The following is a 16,232-nucleotide window of genomic DNA, read 5'->3' on the forward strand; positions in this document are numbered from 1 at the left end:
ATGATCCTGCGGTGATTGTTTTTTTCTTCTCGCCCCTCTAAAACAATGCATAATCATAGAGTATACGTAGCCTACATCTGCTTGAAGATTAGAAGTGGCACAACTGCCATAACAGCTATTTCGCCATAGATTTGGGATAAGCCTGTACGCCCCTGTCACACATGGCCAACAATCACCACCCGACCTTCCCCAGACCTTGGTTGGGAATGAGCTGTGAACAACTCCATCTCACGGTGGTTGGGACTTGGTCGGCGAGATAGTCTACTAGTCTTTAAAGGTTGAGGAGCTAGAAAAATAGGATGGGTTACAGCCACAGGTTACTCCCAACCCAGCGCCGACCATGGTTGGGGAGTCGTCGGGACAAGTCGTGGGAAGATCGTGAATGTGTGACAATGGCTTATAAGCTTCTGTAGATCCACATGTATTATTTTTTCTTACAAGCGTCCCTATTGGTTTAGATCTTTGTGGCGATGGCGGACACCAACATGGCGGAGGTGGATCATGACGCCATTGTTCTGTTTCCTAGCAACGAGGCCCGAGCTGGCAAGGAAAGACTCAAGGTCTCAAAAACTCCTTTTTCTGAACTTTTAGCCTGCTGAGGTAGCCGTTTAGAACCAGTTCTGTATTGAATATGAGGTTAGGCAGCAGGGAGAGGTTAAATTAGAATGTATCTAGAAACCTCCTATCACACAGACTGAAAAAAATGAATGAACAAAAATTATTCCATTTTGCCAGTATGATGATGAATGTACTGTATGTATATTATTATTGTTCTCTGTCAAAAAAAAAACTGTCGAGAAGTCCAGGAAAATGTATTAGTGGCGTGACGCTACTAATCTCAAAGTCTCAACATTAGTGTTAGTATGAGACGTTTTAAGAACACCTCAGACAAGAAGATTTATATCATTTTCCCCGTCGATGATCGTTAAAATATTCCAACTTGCTGAGCTAGTTTCCGGATGAGCTAGATTTTTATTTGAAGATACAGAATCCGATGTTTCAGGTAGTCTAGGTCGCCAAGTATAAACTGTTTTGTTCCCTGGGAGCCAGACGGGCCGTTAGCCGTTTTCCTTCGGCAACCAAGAGCCCTTCGCCCGCCTATCTAAATTACCGCTACGGGGGAGTTGACCCTGGGGGGAGTTTAGCTTAACTCCTCCGTAGCGGTGATTTGGATAGGCGGACGAAGGGCTCTTGGCTGCCGAAGGAAAACGGCCAACGGCTCGTTACTAGTCTGGCTCCCAGGGTAACTGTTTTGCTGTCCTTTCTCTTGCCCAGAGTGCGTCTGAAATAATAGTGGTGAACTACGACAAAGCTCTGGAGTACCTTGGGGGGTTTGGTCCGTGGCAGAAGAGGGTGTTCTTCCCTGTGGCCATCCCGATCGCCATTAGTGCACTGCAGGTGATGGGCATCGTCTTCCTTGCGTTCGAGCCCGACTTCAAGTGCCGGGTGTCTCTGGAAGCCTTCTCGGGGCTGAACGCGACCCCGGCCGAGCTGCTGAACGTCACCATCCCCTGGGAGCTGGAGGACGAGGAATGGAAACGGAGTCAGTGCGAACGGTTAGCCAAGTCCCTTTTCATAAAATTGCCACATAGTCACATGGTTTTGCTTTGTTTCCTCTTCTTCTCCAAACCAAGGTCAATGACCTGAACCAGACGTCTAGTGTTAACTTACATAATGTTGCAATTTTATAGCAGGAGGGATTTAGACTCCTGTCACCATATATATGAATGTACTTGGGTAAGAATTAACAGAGCACACCATATGCGAAGGTAAACATTATGCATTTGCTTTGCCTTTCTAGTTACACCTACAATCTATCGGTCGCGGACTTCAACACCACCTATGCAGAGTTCGTCGAGGCTCATCCGGCGGCCAACCGGACCCAGATCCCGTGTGATCAGGGGTACGAGCACGACACGTCCGAGTACAAGAGCACTGTCGTCACAGATGTAAGTTACGTCTTTCTTTTGATATCTGTAAATCTCCACAATAACATTTTGTACAGTAAAAGCTCTTAGGATGGTGGAGTGTGGGCTCTGAGATCTCTCGAGATTTCGCAAGAGTTGGGCCTCTAAATTGGCATTAAACTGTGACAGAGCGAAGCAGTAAAAACGTATCAAACCCGCAATAAATAAATTTAATCTGATTAACGCGTTAAAGCTTTGAAATAAACGATGTGATGTCGACAAACCTTTACATTTTGGGAAAAGGACAGAAAAAACGTACCGATCACAGAAAACATGGAACTGGAACAATAAAATTAGAAAACTTTATCTTTAACATAACGTTCTGTATTTTCCAGTGGGACTTGGTGTGTGGGAACAGTTGGAAGGTTTGACATAACGTTGTGTATTTTCCAGTGGGACTTGGTGTGTGGGAACAGTTGGAAGGTTTGACATAACGTTCTGTATTTTCCAGTGGGACTTGGTGTGTGGGAACAGTTGGAAGGTTTGACATAACGTTCTGTATTTTCCAGTGGGACTTGGTCTGTGGGAACAGTTGGAAGGTGAACCTGGCGGAGTCTCTGTGGATGGCAGGACTCATGTTCGGGGCGGTGGTCGGGGGGCATGCAGCCGACAGGTACGTCAAGAAATTAACGTAAACAAAACGATACTTTTCAACTTCAAGTAGGTTTCTTTTACATTTTTCTCTGATACGTGACTGCAGTTTGTTCGGTTTACGTGAAACAGTTTGATCGTACTTATTAGTTTTCGTGTCCAATGTAGATTCATTTCACAACAAAAGCTCATTTCTACTAGTGCGTTTTATGACTAAGGTTTAAAACGGTGGGCGATACCGACTTCTTATGCCCACCACGTACGGTCAGGTGGAAGGTCAAAGCGTAAAGATTCGTTTGGAGTATCTTACTCGTACGTGATCGTAACGACGTGTAAGCTCTGAAACCACTGATGACATTCGTTTGTAGTATCTTAATTGTGCGTGCTCGTAAGAAAAGTTAACCTCTGAAACTATACTGATAAACCACGTTGTTTCTCCCGTACGTAGATGGGGCCGTAAGCCCGTGCTGTTGATCGCCCTCGCCGCGGACTGTGTGTTCTGCACGGCCAGCGCCTTCTCCCCGAACTACATCGCCTTCGCAGCCTACCGCTTCCTCATGGGCACGTTCACCATGGTCACCACACTGGTGCCTTTTGTCATCGGTACGTATATATGCTGTATCCAGAACCCGTACGCTATCTAGAACCATGCAAAGGCCCGGTTCTGGATGGTCCAGGCTTATCCAGAACCATGACCATGCTCAGGTACGGTTCTGGATAGCCCAGGCTTATCCAGAACCGTGGCCATGCTCAGGTACGGTTCTGGATAGCCCAGGCTTATCCAGAACCGTGGCCATGCTCCGGTACGCTTCTGGATAGCCCAGGCTTATATCCAGAACCGTGACCATGCTAGGGTACGGTTCTAGATAGCCCAGGCTTATCCCGAACCGTGGCCATGCTCAGGCACGGTTCTGGATATCCCAGGCTTATCCAGAACCGTGACCATGCTCAAGTACGGTTCTGGATAGCCCAGGCTTATCCAGAACCGTGACCATGCTCAGTTACGGTTCTGGATAGCCCAGGCTTATCCCCCTTTGCACAAGGCGGCGATAGCCAAGCGACCATAATCGGACTGTGTGATCCTTGATTTCATAACTGTTGAAATAGGATGCATTATCATCGCCATGTGATGCATACAAGATGTGAAAGTGTGATTTAACAGACAACAACGAAGAAGACATTCATATCTTTGGTCGCTTCAGCGGTCCCAGCCTCTAGTGGAAAGGGGGTGTTACCTACCGTGGCAGACAAGTACAAACCTGCAACGGTGCTTGCGCAGACGACGCAGCTTTTTTTCTGTGCAGGTTTGTATCTGTCGGCCACAGTAGTTATACCAATGCTTTCTTGCTGCATTGCTAATAATTTCTGTTGTTCATTAGGCACAGAACTTGTGTCCGCGGATAAGCGAGGGTTGGTGGGGATGGTGATCTGGATCTACTGGGCGGTGGCGTACGTGCTGTTAGCCGGGATAGCCTACCTCATCCGCCCCTGGATGTGGCTACAGATCGCCATGACTGTACCCTTCCTTGTCTGCATTTCCTTTTGGTGGTAGGTTCTTTCATTTTGTATGTTGCTTATGTTTTTGTCTCTTTTGTTGGTAAACAATGGTCTGTGGCATCAAAGTTAGAGACATATCTTCTTCCTTGTTAAGTGAGTGGTTTAGTGTCGATGCTGTGAGGTATAGTATCATACAGCGGCTGTAGACAAAGTACAAGCTCCATTCCTATTGGCTGTAAAGCCATGACGTCATAAGCATAGTCAAAGCATAAGTAATGCAAGAGAATTTGCACATTTAAAATGCACATTTTTAGGAATAATGGCATTTCAAGGTTTTTACACTGCCAGTGTCAATTTTACTTGGCTCTATGATAATAATATTAGCTTTTCCATGGTACATAATGACAACAGTTTGCCAGTGACCTACATTACATAAACACCATATAAACCACCGAGTGAGCGTGTTAAAAGGTCATAAATCTGTTGAACTTACCTTCCCCAGGATAATCCCAGAGTCCCCACGCTGGCTCATCTCCAGGAACCGGCACGAGGAGGCGGCCGCCATCTTGCGGCAAGCCGAGAAGGTCGCCAAGGTCACCATACCTGATGACGTCTTCCATGACGCAATCCCTCTGTCTCAGGTGATAGACCATAATATTTTCTATGAATGCGGCAGAATTTTAAAAAGTATTGTGTACACGTACACACCCCCAACTTTATTTCTCAAAGCTTTTCATGTTGTCCGTTAAAACAGAGAATAGCTGTAAACCATCTATGACTTTGGGCAAGTGTTGAGAAAAATAAGATGACAACTTTTCATTTTACTGACTATAGACCATAATATTCTCTAAGAATGCGGCAGAATTAAAAAAAAATTGTGTACACGTACACACACCCAACTTTGTTTCTCATAGCTTTTCATATTGTCCGCAGAAAATACAGAATAGATGCAAACCATCTATGAAAGTAGTCAAAGGTTGAGAATAAATAAGATGACGACTGTTTTTTTACTGATTATTGAAAACTCTTCTTCGCGTTTGTATGCTGTCCGCAGCTTATAGACTGCAGTACTTTGCTAGATGTGACTAGGGCACTTTTTATGTTAAGACGGGAAAAGATCATTAAAGAAATTTGTGACGCGTGTTTATGTGGTTTAATTTTTTTTGTTTATAGGAACAAGAGCAGGCGAAGAAGAGTGAGACCTACACGTTCATTGACCTCGTCAGGACCCCGAATCTACGCAAGTGGTCTCTCAACCTCTTCTTTAACTGGTCAGTAAAGCGCCAAACTGTGTTCCACTTCCAATTTGTACATACTTTTGGAACCTTGGAAGAGATAAGTCAAGTGGTGTATATATTTGCTATAAAGGGTCGCAGTCCTTGGGACGGGACGTTAAGCCGTGGTCCACTATTCACTCCTAGAGCTAGGGGAGCTAGGGGAATTTCTCCGGTGCAATGAACCTGCAGATACTGTATATAGCGTTTGTCTGTTACGGTCAGTGGGAGATTAGCTCTTCAGTGAGCTAAAACTGGATCAAGATCGCTTTGCTTAATCTCCAAGCAGATCCTAGGGTGGCAAACGACAGTATTGGCCAGAGAGGGTCCAATACGCCATCCAAGGCCCTCTCTGGCCAATGGATACTGCCTGGCCAATACTGTCGTTTGCCACCCTAGGATCTGCTTGGAGACATTATAACACTTTCCTTTCCCTTCCTTGCAGGGCTGTGAACTCCCTGGTGTATTATGGGATCTCACTGAACACCTCTGCGCTAAGCGGGAACGTCTACCTGAACTTCGCCATGTCTGGTCTGGTGGAGATCCCAGCATACCTCGGCTCCATCTACCTCCTCAACAAGTACGCTTTCAGATCTGCTTCATCACATTTTAAAACATTCAAACTTTTATATGTGGGGTCGTAACAGCAGAATGCTCGACTCGGAACCAAGAGGTCCCGGGTTCGAGTCCTGACATGCCACCGATCTTGTGCCCTTGGGAAAGGCACTTTACACGACTTAACTCACTTAACTCAAGTGAAAATGAGTATTGTCATGTGTTTGTCCTCTGCGTTGGTGGCGGCATAAAATAAGTTGATATAACCTGAGTGTGCCACCACCATGTCTAGTCATGAAATGTTGGAATATATAAAACAAACTTTCACGAGGCAATGATGCGTAGTTTGTGGTACGTAAAGGATGCTGATTTGAGTTGCCGTTAAACGTCGATAAAATACGCTGAAATCGCCTTTTACATCGTTCCCAACATTCCTATTGGCTAAACAATCGACGCGGTGTCAGTGCGGTCACAGAGTTCTTCCTTTGTTTGTTTTCCTGTTTCTTTGGTTGTCTTCTTGCGTTTTAAACGATGAGAGTGATTGGGCGATTGTATGTACTCATGCTAAGTTCGTAAGCATTCTTGAACGTTACCTACTATAGCATTGAGACACAATGTCAATTTAGGTGATGTTCCTCTCTCTGTCCGTCCCAGGTTCGGAAGACGCTGGCCTCTGTGCATCCTGCTCGTCTTTGGCGGTATCTCCTGTATCGTGGCCTTCTTCATCCCAAAATGTAAGTAGGGCTGACATACTCTCCAAGCAGAGGTTTTGGTTTTGGAGGTATTTTAGCGTGTTTTTAAGCTTTTTTATCGGGGTTTCTCTTTTGCGCTGAATTTTTTTCCCACCCAACCCCCCAAAAAATCATTGCAAAAGAGAAACCCCGATTAAAAAAGCCTAACAACACGCTAAAAATACCCCCAAAACCAAAACCTCTGTTTGGGGAGTAGGGCTGACGGTCTTTATCTGGATTCTCCTCGAATTAGATCGTAACAGAACGCGACACGCTGATGAGTATGGTGTGGGCGAAACCCTCAGTGGTGAGCCGCATTGCACCTGTAGCTACTTGAAAAAGTATCATGCTTCACCTCAGTTGAAAATGGCACAAGAAATGATCAGGCCTAAGAAACTGCGGCTAACGTACAGTACGACTGGCCTCTGGACATCTTCTTACACGTAACTAATATACTTCTTGATACATGTAAAATTCCCCTTCTCTTTGACTTCCTACAGCCCTTGGATGGCTGACCACCACCCTGGCCATGATCGGAAAGTTCTGCATCACCGCTACATTCGGCATTGTTTACGTCTTTTCGGCCGAGATCTTTCCTACCGTTGTCAGGTAAGCAAGTCAATGGAATGTCTAGTTTTTAGAGTAACACAAAAATGGCATTCTAGTCATTCGTCAGACTTACATGTAAGAATTAGTAACTCGTAGGTTTTTTGAATGCACTAGAGTGGCCGGCAAGAAGGGGTGGGAGATTTTTTGTAACCATAGATTGACCGTAAGGTCCAGTTGGCAGTCTAAATGGTGTCCCCGCAGTCTGAAAGCAAGCGAGTTCACCCGCACAGTTCCTGGGGGTATGCCCACAAGCTCACAGTCTATAATGGTAAGGTTTCTGTCCTAGGGACGTCGAAAGTAAGTAAAAGCTAGCCTCTCCCAGGCTTCGGGAAGCGGCTGCAAAGTGTAGAAATTGACCAAATAGACAGATGATGTGCTAGGGGAGTTGGTCCGCGCTAAGAGAACAGTTCGGGAGCGGCAAAAGTGGAACCATCTCTTCGACTGCACCAATAAATTCATAAAGAAACACTAAAAAGTTCCTGGAGGTTTGCAAATCTTCCTTTTTCAGCTTTTGACTTTTTCTCGTTCTTGCAGGCAAATCGGTATCGGCATGGCGTCGATGAGCGCTCGGGTGGGCGGGATCGTCGCCCCGTTCGTGAACCTGCTGGAGACCTATTGGGCGCCGATGCCTTACGTCATCTTCGGGGGAGCGTCGATCGCCGCCGGACTGTTGGCGCTGCTGCTACCGGAGACCAACAAGATGAAGCTTCCGTCCACCATCGAGGAGGGAGAGAACTTCGGGAAGGAAGGCATCATACAGGCGGAAACCGGCGAAAGGACGGCCAAGCAACCAAAAGCAGGCAAAGGGGTATACGTGTAGATTCCGAAGACTAGCGTTAACTTGTTCTTTTCTCCATGACTAGTTGAGGATAGAAACAAATGATGTAAGAAATACTGATGTTTTGCCTCAGTAAAAGAATTACACTGAGAACACAAATGTATGACGAAAGTTGAGAAACACCGAGTGGCACAGTTAGGAAGTCTATTGTTATAAAGAAAGACATCAGTCTAGTATAGACAGTTTCTATCATATTTTATTTTGAATTGGGCGGTGTCAAGGAAAATACTGTCACCACCTGTTCACCATATATGCAATCATTGACTGTGATTACAAAGAAATGAACCTTGGAACAAAATAGAAAAGTATTATATGAAAAGAATTAAGAAAGATACAATGTCAGAATATTCGTGATTACCTTAAAGCAATGGGGTATAATTTTTGTTCATTTTTTGTATGAATTTACAATACTAGTATGCCATTGGGCAGCTTTTTCTTGGAATTGCAAAATGCTAAAATTATTCTGACACTTGCGTAATAAAGAAAATCTGCAAGAAAAGTTCGGCCTTTTCTTTACTCCGCATCATCTTAAGTTACATCTTTTTACAGATTCACTTTGTCTTGGTCAAAGTGAGTAACCGAGAATTTGAAAGGCGCAGGCATGGTGTGCGCCTGCGCATGACTCATCAAGGCTGCGTCATCAGCTGGTCTCGTGCTCTCACGGTCCCGAATCTCGCGAGAACTTCTACCTACTTCGGCATTTGTCGGCGCTACTTCGGGTACGCTCGGCTCAAGAGTGACCCTCGACACACTTCGGGTGGAGATCGGCACGGACGTTCGTGACGTCGATTCTAGAGACGTGACGTCAGAGCCACTAGTCCTCTTCGACCAATCCCTGTACTTCATCGGTATTGAGAAAATGGACAGTCTTCCTCGGTTGTGTTCTGAGAAATAGGAAAACTTTGATGAAATATCCGGATCCCGGCTAGCTATCGAGTGATTGAGTAAGATTGAAAGAGTTCTGTATCGGTAAAGCCGGTATAACCACCCTTCGGCATAACACATGTACACCAACTTTGCGGGCACGCGGCGCGGCGGCAGCTAGCTATATTACACCGAATGACCTGTTGCATGTTGATACATACAGTTCAAAACATCGAGCCCGGAAGTATGCAATCCTCGGCTTCCTGAATTCCCCCCATGTCGACCACAAACAAACAAAAAGTTCTCTCACCTAGAGCTTTCGACCAGTTACTCTGGTCTTCCTCAGTAGACTGACCTAGTGAGGCTTGTCACGAGGCTTCTTTGAAGTGTGACGTCAACACTGGGTCAAAGGCATCGGGTAGACGATGTCAGCCCCCGTCACGGTTAAGTGAAGGATGGTGGGCCCTGACATCGTCTACCAGATGCCTTTGACCCAGTGTTGACGTCACACTTCAAAGAAGCCTCGTGACAAGCTTCACTGGGTTAGTCTACTGAGGAAGACCAGAGTGACTGGTCGAAAGCTCTAGGTGACGGAGGGAACTTTTTTTGTGTTGGATGTAAAGTTTTAACTCTAAACAAACAAACAAACAAACAAACAAACAGCTGAACTGACTTCTGCGTTCCCGCTGCGGCTCGGCTGAGTCCAGGGCCAGCTCCGGCACGGTTCTCTCCAGCAGCCCGGGCTTGTCTATCGGCCGGGTCATGCCCAGGTCATCCGCCAGTTCTCTCAGCTTCGGCTCCGTCACACCGTTATGCTCCACGTTTAACCTGGCCAGCTGGTGATTATGGACCAACGCCTCACCTAGAAGATACAGTATTTTACAAAATTACAAACTTATAACCATAAAGTCTATACCATAGCTGGTGTGTAATTACGCCGAAGGCCGGTTATACCGGCTATACAGATACAGACAGATAGTGTTATGGACCAAATGCGTACGTTCTTCCCCAGCACAAGAGGTACCTATAGCTATCATCCAAATTTCGTGCCCCTACTAGCATGTCTAGATCATGAGATATCAAAACAACCGTACATTCAGCTGCAGTGCCTTAAGAACCCGCTAGTGGGCCTAAAATCTAATCATTTCGAGGTCTCATCAATACGTACCAAATATCAAGTCAATCCATTTAAGCCTTCTCAAGTTATCGTGTTTATAGACAAACAGGCACACACACACACAAACACACACACACACACACGAACGCCTCTGAAAGCATAACCTTCTTGGCGAAGGTAATAAGAGTAATCGAAGATGAAACTCACCGAGATGGCCGACGCCGATGTCGGTGAGCCAGTTTCCGGACAGGTCCAGCACCTGTAAGGTCTTACAGCAGGGCAGTTTCCGGGACAACGACAACACGTCATCGTTCAGGATGAAGTTGTTGGCCAGGTTCAAGGTCGTCAGCGGCAGACGGTCCATATAAGGAGCGATGGCAGAGAGCCCGCCCTTACCTGCACACGGAAAAGATTTTTGGACGATATATTGATGTTGTCCTATACGGTTTAGAAAGAACAGTTGGATTCACTTGAAATGTGATTTGTTTGAATAGTGCAGCCATGTTTAATCGAAGATTAAAGTTAAATCTCCATTTTTGTAGCCCTTGGGCCACACAGTTGTGCAATCACTGCAGCAGGGGGCTAGTCCACTGGTAGTGGTGTGTTTTAGCTCCCATACTCTTTCCCAAATGCTGAGTGCTAAGCAGAGAAAGCAGTATGTACTATTTTTTAAGTCTTTGGTATGACTCGGCCGGGGATCGAACTCATGACCTACCGAATGCAAGGCGAGTACTCTACCCACTTGGACATTGCACCGTCGTGCATTGCACCGGCCACTCGAAGATTACGCTAGTAGAAATCAAAGCTATCTTAGACTGAAATAAAAGATAGAAAACAATAAAACTGTGTACTAGGTAGTGTATGTCAAACACACACCACTACCAGTGAACTAGCCCCTTGTCGTAGTGCGTGCACAACTGCATTGCCCAAGGGCTTCTGAAATGGAGATGTATATGGTAACCATTCCTATATATGCGCCACAAAGAGCGGACACTCACAGGACTAGTATATGCCGTACATCTTTTACATCCGTCTTGCCAATCCGAATTCTACCTTCCCCATCTCACATTCATTCTTCCCGCTACTCTTCAAACGCATGATTACTGTAATCTCCAAGCAGATCCATTGGCCAGAGGAGTGTCCATTTAATAGCCACCGAAGGAGGGCAAGAGCCTTGCATGGTGGTCAAGGCAATAAACTACTTGGCAGGCACATTTTGATTATGCAGCAACAAGGTGCTGGCAGATCTTTGGTGGCTAATGGACACTCCTCTGGCCAATGGATACTGCTTTGCTACCGTATGATGTGCTTGGATATCATGCGTACCTATGCCATTGGTGCTCATGTTCAGCTCGGTCAAGTTGGGCATCATTCCCAGAGTTCCACACAGCCGGGCAAACCCCGCCCCCGAGATTTGATTGACAGCTAAGACAAGCGAGTTGAGCGCCACGGGGCTCTGTATGGGGCGCAACAGGAACTCCAGGCTGAGATCATTCAGGCCAAGCCCGCTCAGGTCCAACTTGTGAAGGAAGCGGTGGGTCTGAACAGCGACCCCTATCGAGTGTAGCGAGTGTCGCAGGAAGGGCATAGTGGTACCGGCTAGGACGGCCGCCTCGGTCAGGTCCACTTCGACCATCTGGTCGGCTTCGAAACAACATCTGACGAGGATCATGGTAATGTGGGCCTCCTTGTGGTCTATCTTCATTTCCCGCGCTCGTTTTACAAGCTTATGCATGAAGACCTGAAGTAGAAGAAACACTTGGTTTAACAGTCTTGTTGTTACCTCCAAGATGTAAATGGTGGTATTGTTTTTGGTATGCCTGTTGAGCACCAAGGACAGGCATATTTGCCTATGTGTGAATGAATTTCGTTTGCACTTATGAGTGTGTGTGTGTGTGTGTGTGTGTGTGTTTGTGTGTGTGTGTGTGGATGGATGGTGTTCAGCACCAAGGACAGGCATATTTGCTTATGTGTGAAAGAATTTCGTTTGCACTTGTACTTTTGATTATGAGTGTGTGTGAGTTTGTGTGTGTGTGTGTGTGTATGGATGGATGGTGTTCAGCACCAAGGACATGCATATTTGCCTATGTGTGAATGAATTCGTTTGCACTTGTCGTTTTGATCATGAGTGTGTATATGTTTACGTGTGTGCGTGCGTGTGTGTGTGTGTGCGGATGGATGGATGGTGTTCAGCACCAAGGATAGGCATATTTGCCTATGTGTGAATGAATTTCGTCTGCACTGAGTGTGTGTGTCTGTGTTTCCGCATGGCCCTTTTTTATCATAGGGCATGTTTTAATGGATGTGGTAATTGGGTTCAGTCTGTTTCAGAGGGAAAAAAATCATAAATCACATCTACAACGGGTAGCGCTTGCTGTTTTATACAATATCTAAATATTTCATGGAGGTCTGAGATTTTTGAATTCTTGTTATCCATTGTAAACAATTGTACAGCCATTTTACAGAAAGCTAAATAACGCTAACCTTGCATTTTTCCGGGTGCATCGCTCCCAGCAGACCAGCAAGAAGTATACAAACGTCTTGGGTGTGCGGCAGTTTCTTAAGACATTTCTTGACTTCGTCTGGCACATGATACTTGGAGACCATTTTCTGCGGGAACCGGTGGCATAGCCACAACGCCGCCAGAAAGTTCTCCACGATTTTATTCCTGAAGGCCACGTGATCATCACGTGATGAGCTCGTGTCCAGGAGACCCAGGGTGTACTCCGAGAAGGCGACTTTGGTGTAGGCTTTGAACTTCTTCCTCACGTGCGCTTGTCGGATTTTCTTCCCCTTGAAGAGGTGATCGTAGGCAAATTTTCCCAACAACGTCAGGACACGGTCTAAGACGAGAGGCTGCATTGGCTTGCCTTGGAAAAAACAAACAAGAAATCTAAATATATGGTCAGACAGGAGTCTAAATCCCTCCTACTATAAGATTGCAACATGATGTAACCCAACACCAGTCACCATAGTGGCAGACGTAAAAAAATCAGGTCATTGGCCAGGTCAGAGCTTATTGTTTGGAGAAGAAGAAGAGGAAACTGAGCCAAAACAATGTTTTCTGACAGTCGGTAAGCATAAAAAGTTTGGGTCCACATAAACCTGAACTGAAGAAGGGGGCACAAGAATAACTCTTTAAGAATGCAAGAAAGTGGAAACACAGGATCACCCAAACTTTGTAAATCAGTCATATTTGTAAACATAGAATCATAAAATATTTACAGATGTATTTACTTCCGCTATTTGTCGTGAAGACCATTTTTACCGTGGCCGACAAGAACAAAATTTTACACCGCAACTTTTGGTGTTTTACACCGCAACTTTTGGTGTTTTACACTGCAACTTTGGGTGTTTTACACTGCAACTTTGGGTGTTTTACACTGCAACTTTGGGTGTTTTACACTGCAACTTTTGCTGTGTTTTACACTGCAGCTTTTGCTGTGTTTTACACTGCAACTTTTGGTGTTTTACACTGCAACTTTTGCTGTGTTTTAGACTGCAACTTTTGCTGTGTTTTACACTGCAACTTTTGCTGTGTGGAAAACTTACACCCCTCCCCTTTTATAATGGACGGTCCCCCTGTCAGGTCAAAGGTGACAACGATGGCATACAAACTACGTCGACTGAGTTATCCTTTTCGTGCATAAGTTTTTTAGAGGAAAAGCTTGGCTACGTTGTGACGTTAGTTTTTTTCTAAAGGTTTTTCTAGCTTTGGCCTATAGATCGGGATAAATTCAAAAATGTTTCGACCAGGTCCAGTGATTACAAATTATGTTGCTATCTAGTGAATGTTGGTAACGTTTGCACCGCTACGTGTTGATGTCGACGCATGGTATGATAGAAATGATGTCTGTCTGAAGGCGTAAATATGTAATTAGCTTAAACTATCGTGGCATGATGTCATAAACGCTTGCATGCGGCGATATTCGTCTTCCACGTTTCCCCGCCTTTGAGTCACGTGACATTTTCTAGCTAGAGAATTCGGACTCGCAAGGTCGCTAATAATTTGATGAGTAAATATTGGGCCTATGGGAGTCAAATGTGGCACCACTTGGTACTATGAAGCAATAAAGACTTATTTTCAATTATGAAGTGTTGACTCTTGACTCAGGTAAGTTATCGATCATTAGGGAACAATACGAGCGATCGCCATGACGTCACCGTAGGCAAAAAGTGGGTGCCAGTTGGCTGATTTGCCTACCAAGAATTTGCATATGTCTTCAAATAATTTGCATGCGTATAATGTAAACAAAAACAGCGATCGCTCGTATACAAATGTAGACACTGTGACTCTCAGGCCGCCGCCATCTTTGTCACCTTTGACCTGACAGGGGGACCGTCCATTATAAAAGGGGAGGGGTGTAAGTTTTCCACACAGCAAAAGTTGCAGTATAAAACACAGCAAAAGTTGCAGTGTAAAACACAGCAAAAGTTGCAGTGTAAAACACAGCAAAAGTTGCAGTGTAAAACACCCAAAGTTGCAGTGTAAAACACCAAAAGTTGCAGTGTAAAACACCAAAAGTTGCGGTGTAAAACACCAAAAGTTGCGGTGTAAAATTTTGTTCTTGTCGGCCACGGTACATTTTGCCAGAATATTAAAGAAAGTTTGTTTCTTTTTTATTAGCATTATACAAATGTGCACTGACGCTGCCTTGCAGTCCACGTATGCCCTGGAGATCAGATTTGTACAGTCCCCCCCTCCATTACCAAATGTTGTAACAATTGACAAATAGTATATACTTGCCCATGACGTGCACTGACGCCGCCTTGCAGTCCAAGTATGCCCTGCAGATCTGCCACCACCTGTTTGGCAGGGTTAACCCGGAGTCCACCACAAGATCACAGATCTCCCTCTCATCCGGACCGGAGTAGCTCAGGTAAGACGGGCTGTACGGGTACGACACTTCCTGTCTAGAGTACAGGGGTGCTTCACTTGGTAGACTTCGCAAGCTCACAGAGCTATCGCACAGGAACGCGGTGTCTTTGGACATCTTGGAGACGACTCCACGCAATCTTCACAAGCTTCTTCTCAGATGTGAAGCGTTACGGCTGTCTTGTACAAATCTTTCGACTTGTTTTCTCCGTTTCCAGCATCGCTGTCATGTTGGCTGGCTCTTGAGTCCTTCCGTGCGGTCACTATGACTTTTGTCACCGAAATATTGATCCAAAATCGTCCATTTGGAACCGCTATTTTTTAGCTGCGAAGCTGTTGATGTGTTGTTTTGTTTTGTTTCTGATCGCGATGTGTGATGATTGTGATTCATAGATACATTTGTGATGTCATCACGTTCTATGGCGTCATAGGAACGCAGAGGTCATTTTATGCTTGCGTTCTTGAACGAATATTTAATGTTTGTAGCTGCGAAATAATAGTTGTTTGCGCTATAGCGTTTTTAGGCCTTCCAGAACTTTGCCAGGAAGACACCGAGCGAAAAGATCGTCAGAAAAATCCACTAGCTTGAATGTTTTGGGCAATTTTTGAAGGGGATGGGAGGAAATTTGGTACATACAATCCTGTGATGTTATTGTTTACATTTGACAGAGTTCTAGAACACCCGTTCTGTGGACACAACGGAAGAAACATACATGGAACGGTCTATTGTTCTGCCATGATTGTTCCTTGTTTTATTTAGTTGACGTTACAACAAAACTGGCACACAAGTTGACACCGTTTTCTGATAAAGGTATGGCAAACGCTTTTTCCCTGTTGGTGTAATGGATATGTGTCGTTGCTTACTGTTTCTCGTAACTGGGCAGTTTTATTCTTTGTGAAGTTTGTCAAACTCTAAACTGACATACTCAGTTCGCTACTGTACCATTGCGACTTGTGCTAAACGTACTGACCCAGTCATGTAATAAAATTTGCAAACTCTAGATCTAGCCTTTACCAGGCTTCGGGAGGCGGCTGGAAAGATTAGAAATTAGCCAAACTGTGCTCTTTGGCACACCAACTCTCCCGACATGATATCTCTCTCTATTTGGACAATTTCTACTCTTTCCAGACGCCTCCCGAAGCCTGGTAGAGGCTATGTTAACTCCACATTATATCTATGCGCCATTTCAACTGATCTGATATCGCCGCTAAAGGCAAAGATCGCGAACAACTACCCTGGATGCCAGACTAGTAACGGGCCGCTAACCCTTTCCCTTCGGCAGCCAAGAGCCCTTCGCCCGCCGGTCTAAATT

At 45.3% G+C, this 16,232-nt stretch overlaps 2 protein-coding genes across 2 annotated transcripts; one reads left to right on the forward strand and one right to left on the reverse strand.

Annotated features, from left to right (window-relative positions):
• Positions 1-462: 462 nt before the first annotated feature.
• LOC109468755 (organic cation transporter protein-like) lies at positions 463-8,081 on the forward strand. Its single transcript, XM_019767082.1, has 12 exons — positions 463-560; positions 1,276-1,556; positions 1,802-1,949; positions 2,477-2,580; positions 3,007-3,161; positions 3,938-4,106; positions 4,558-4,696; positions 5,229-5,326; positions 5,775-5,909; positions 6,539-6,618; positions 7,116-7,224; positions 7,759-8,081. The coding sequence occupies exons 1-12, from the start codon at positions 471-473 to the stop codon at positions 8,042-8,044; spliced, it is 1,794 nt and encodes a 597-aa protein (XP_019622641.1). The 5' UTR covers positions 463-470; the 3' UTR covers positions 8,045-8,081.
• A 491-nt stretch (positions 8,082-8,572) lies between these two features.
• On the reverse strand, positions 8,573-15,267 carry LOC109468754. Its single transcript, XM_019767081.1, has 6 exons — positions 14,791-15,267; positions 12,528-12,913; positions 11,370-11,784; positions 10,251-10,439; positions 9,600-9,788; positions 8,573-8,946 (listed from the first exon to the last, which is right to left on the reverse strand). The coding sequence occupies exons 1-6, from the start codon at positions 15,035-15,037 to the stop codon at positions 8,606-8,608; spliced, it is 1,767 nt and encodes a 588-aa protein (XP_019622640.1). The 5' UTR covers positions 15,038-15,267; the 3' UTR covers positions 8,573-8,605.
• Positions 15,268-16,232: the final 965 nt, after the last annotated feature.

Source organism: Branchiostoma belcheri, unplaced genomic scaffold (assembly GCF_001625305.1).
Source record: "Branchiostoma belcheri isolate BF01 breed outbred unplaced genomic scaffold, Haploidv18h27 scaffold2, whole genome shotgun sequence".
Classification (NCBI taxonomy): Eukaryota; Metazoa; Chordata; class Leptocardii; order Amphioxiformes; family Branchiostomatidae; genus Branchiostoma; species Branchiostoma belcheri.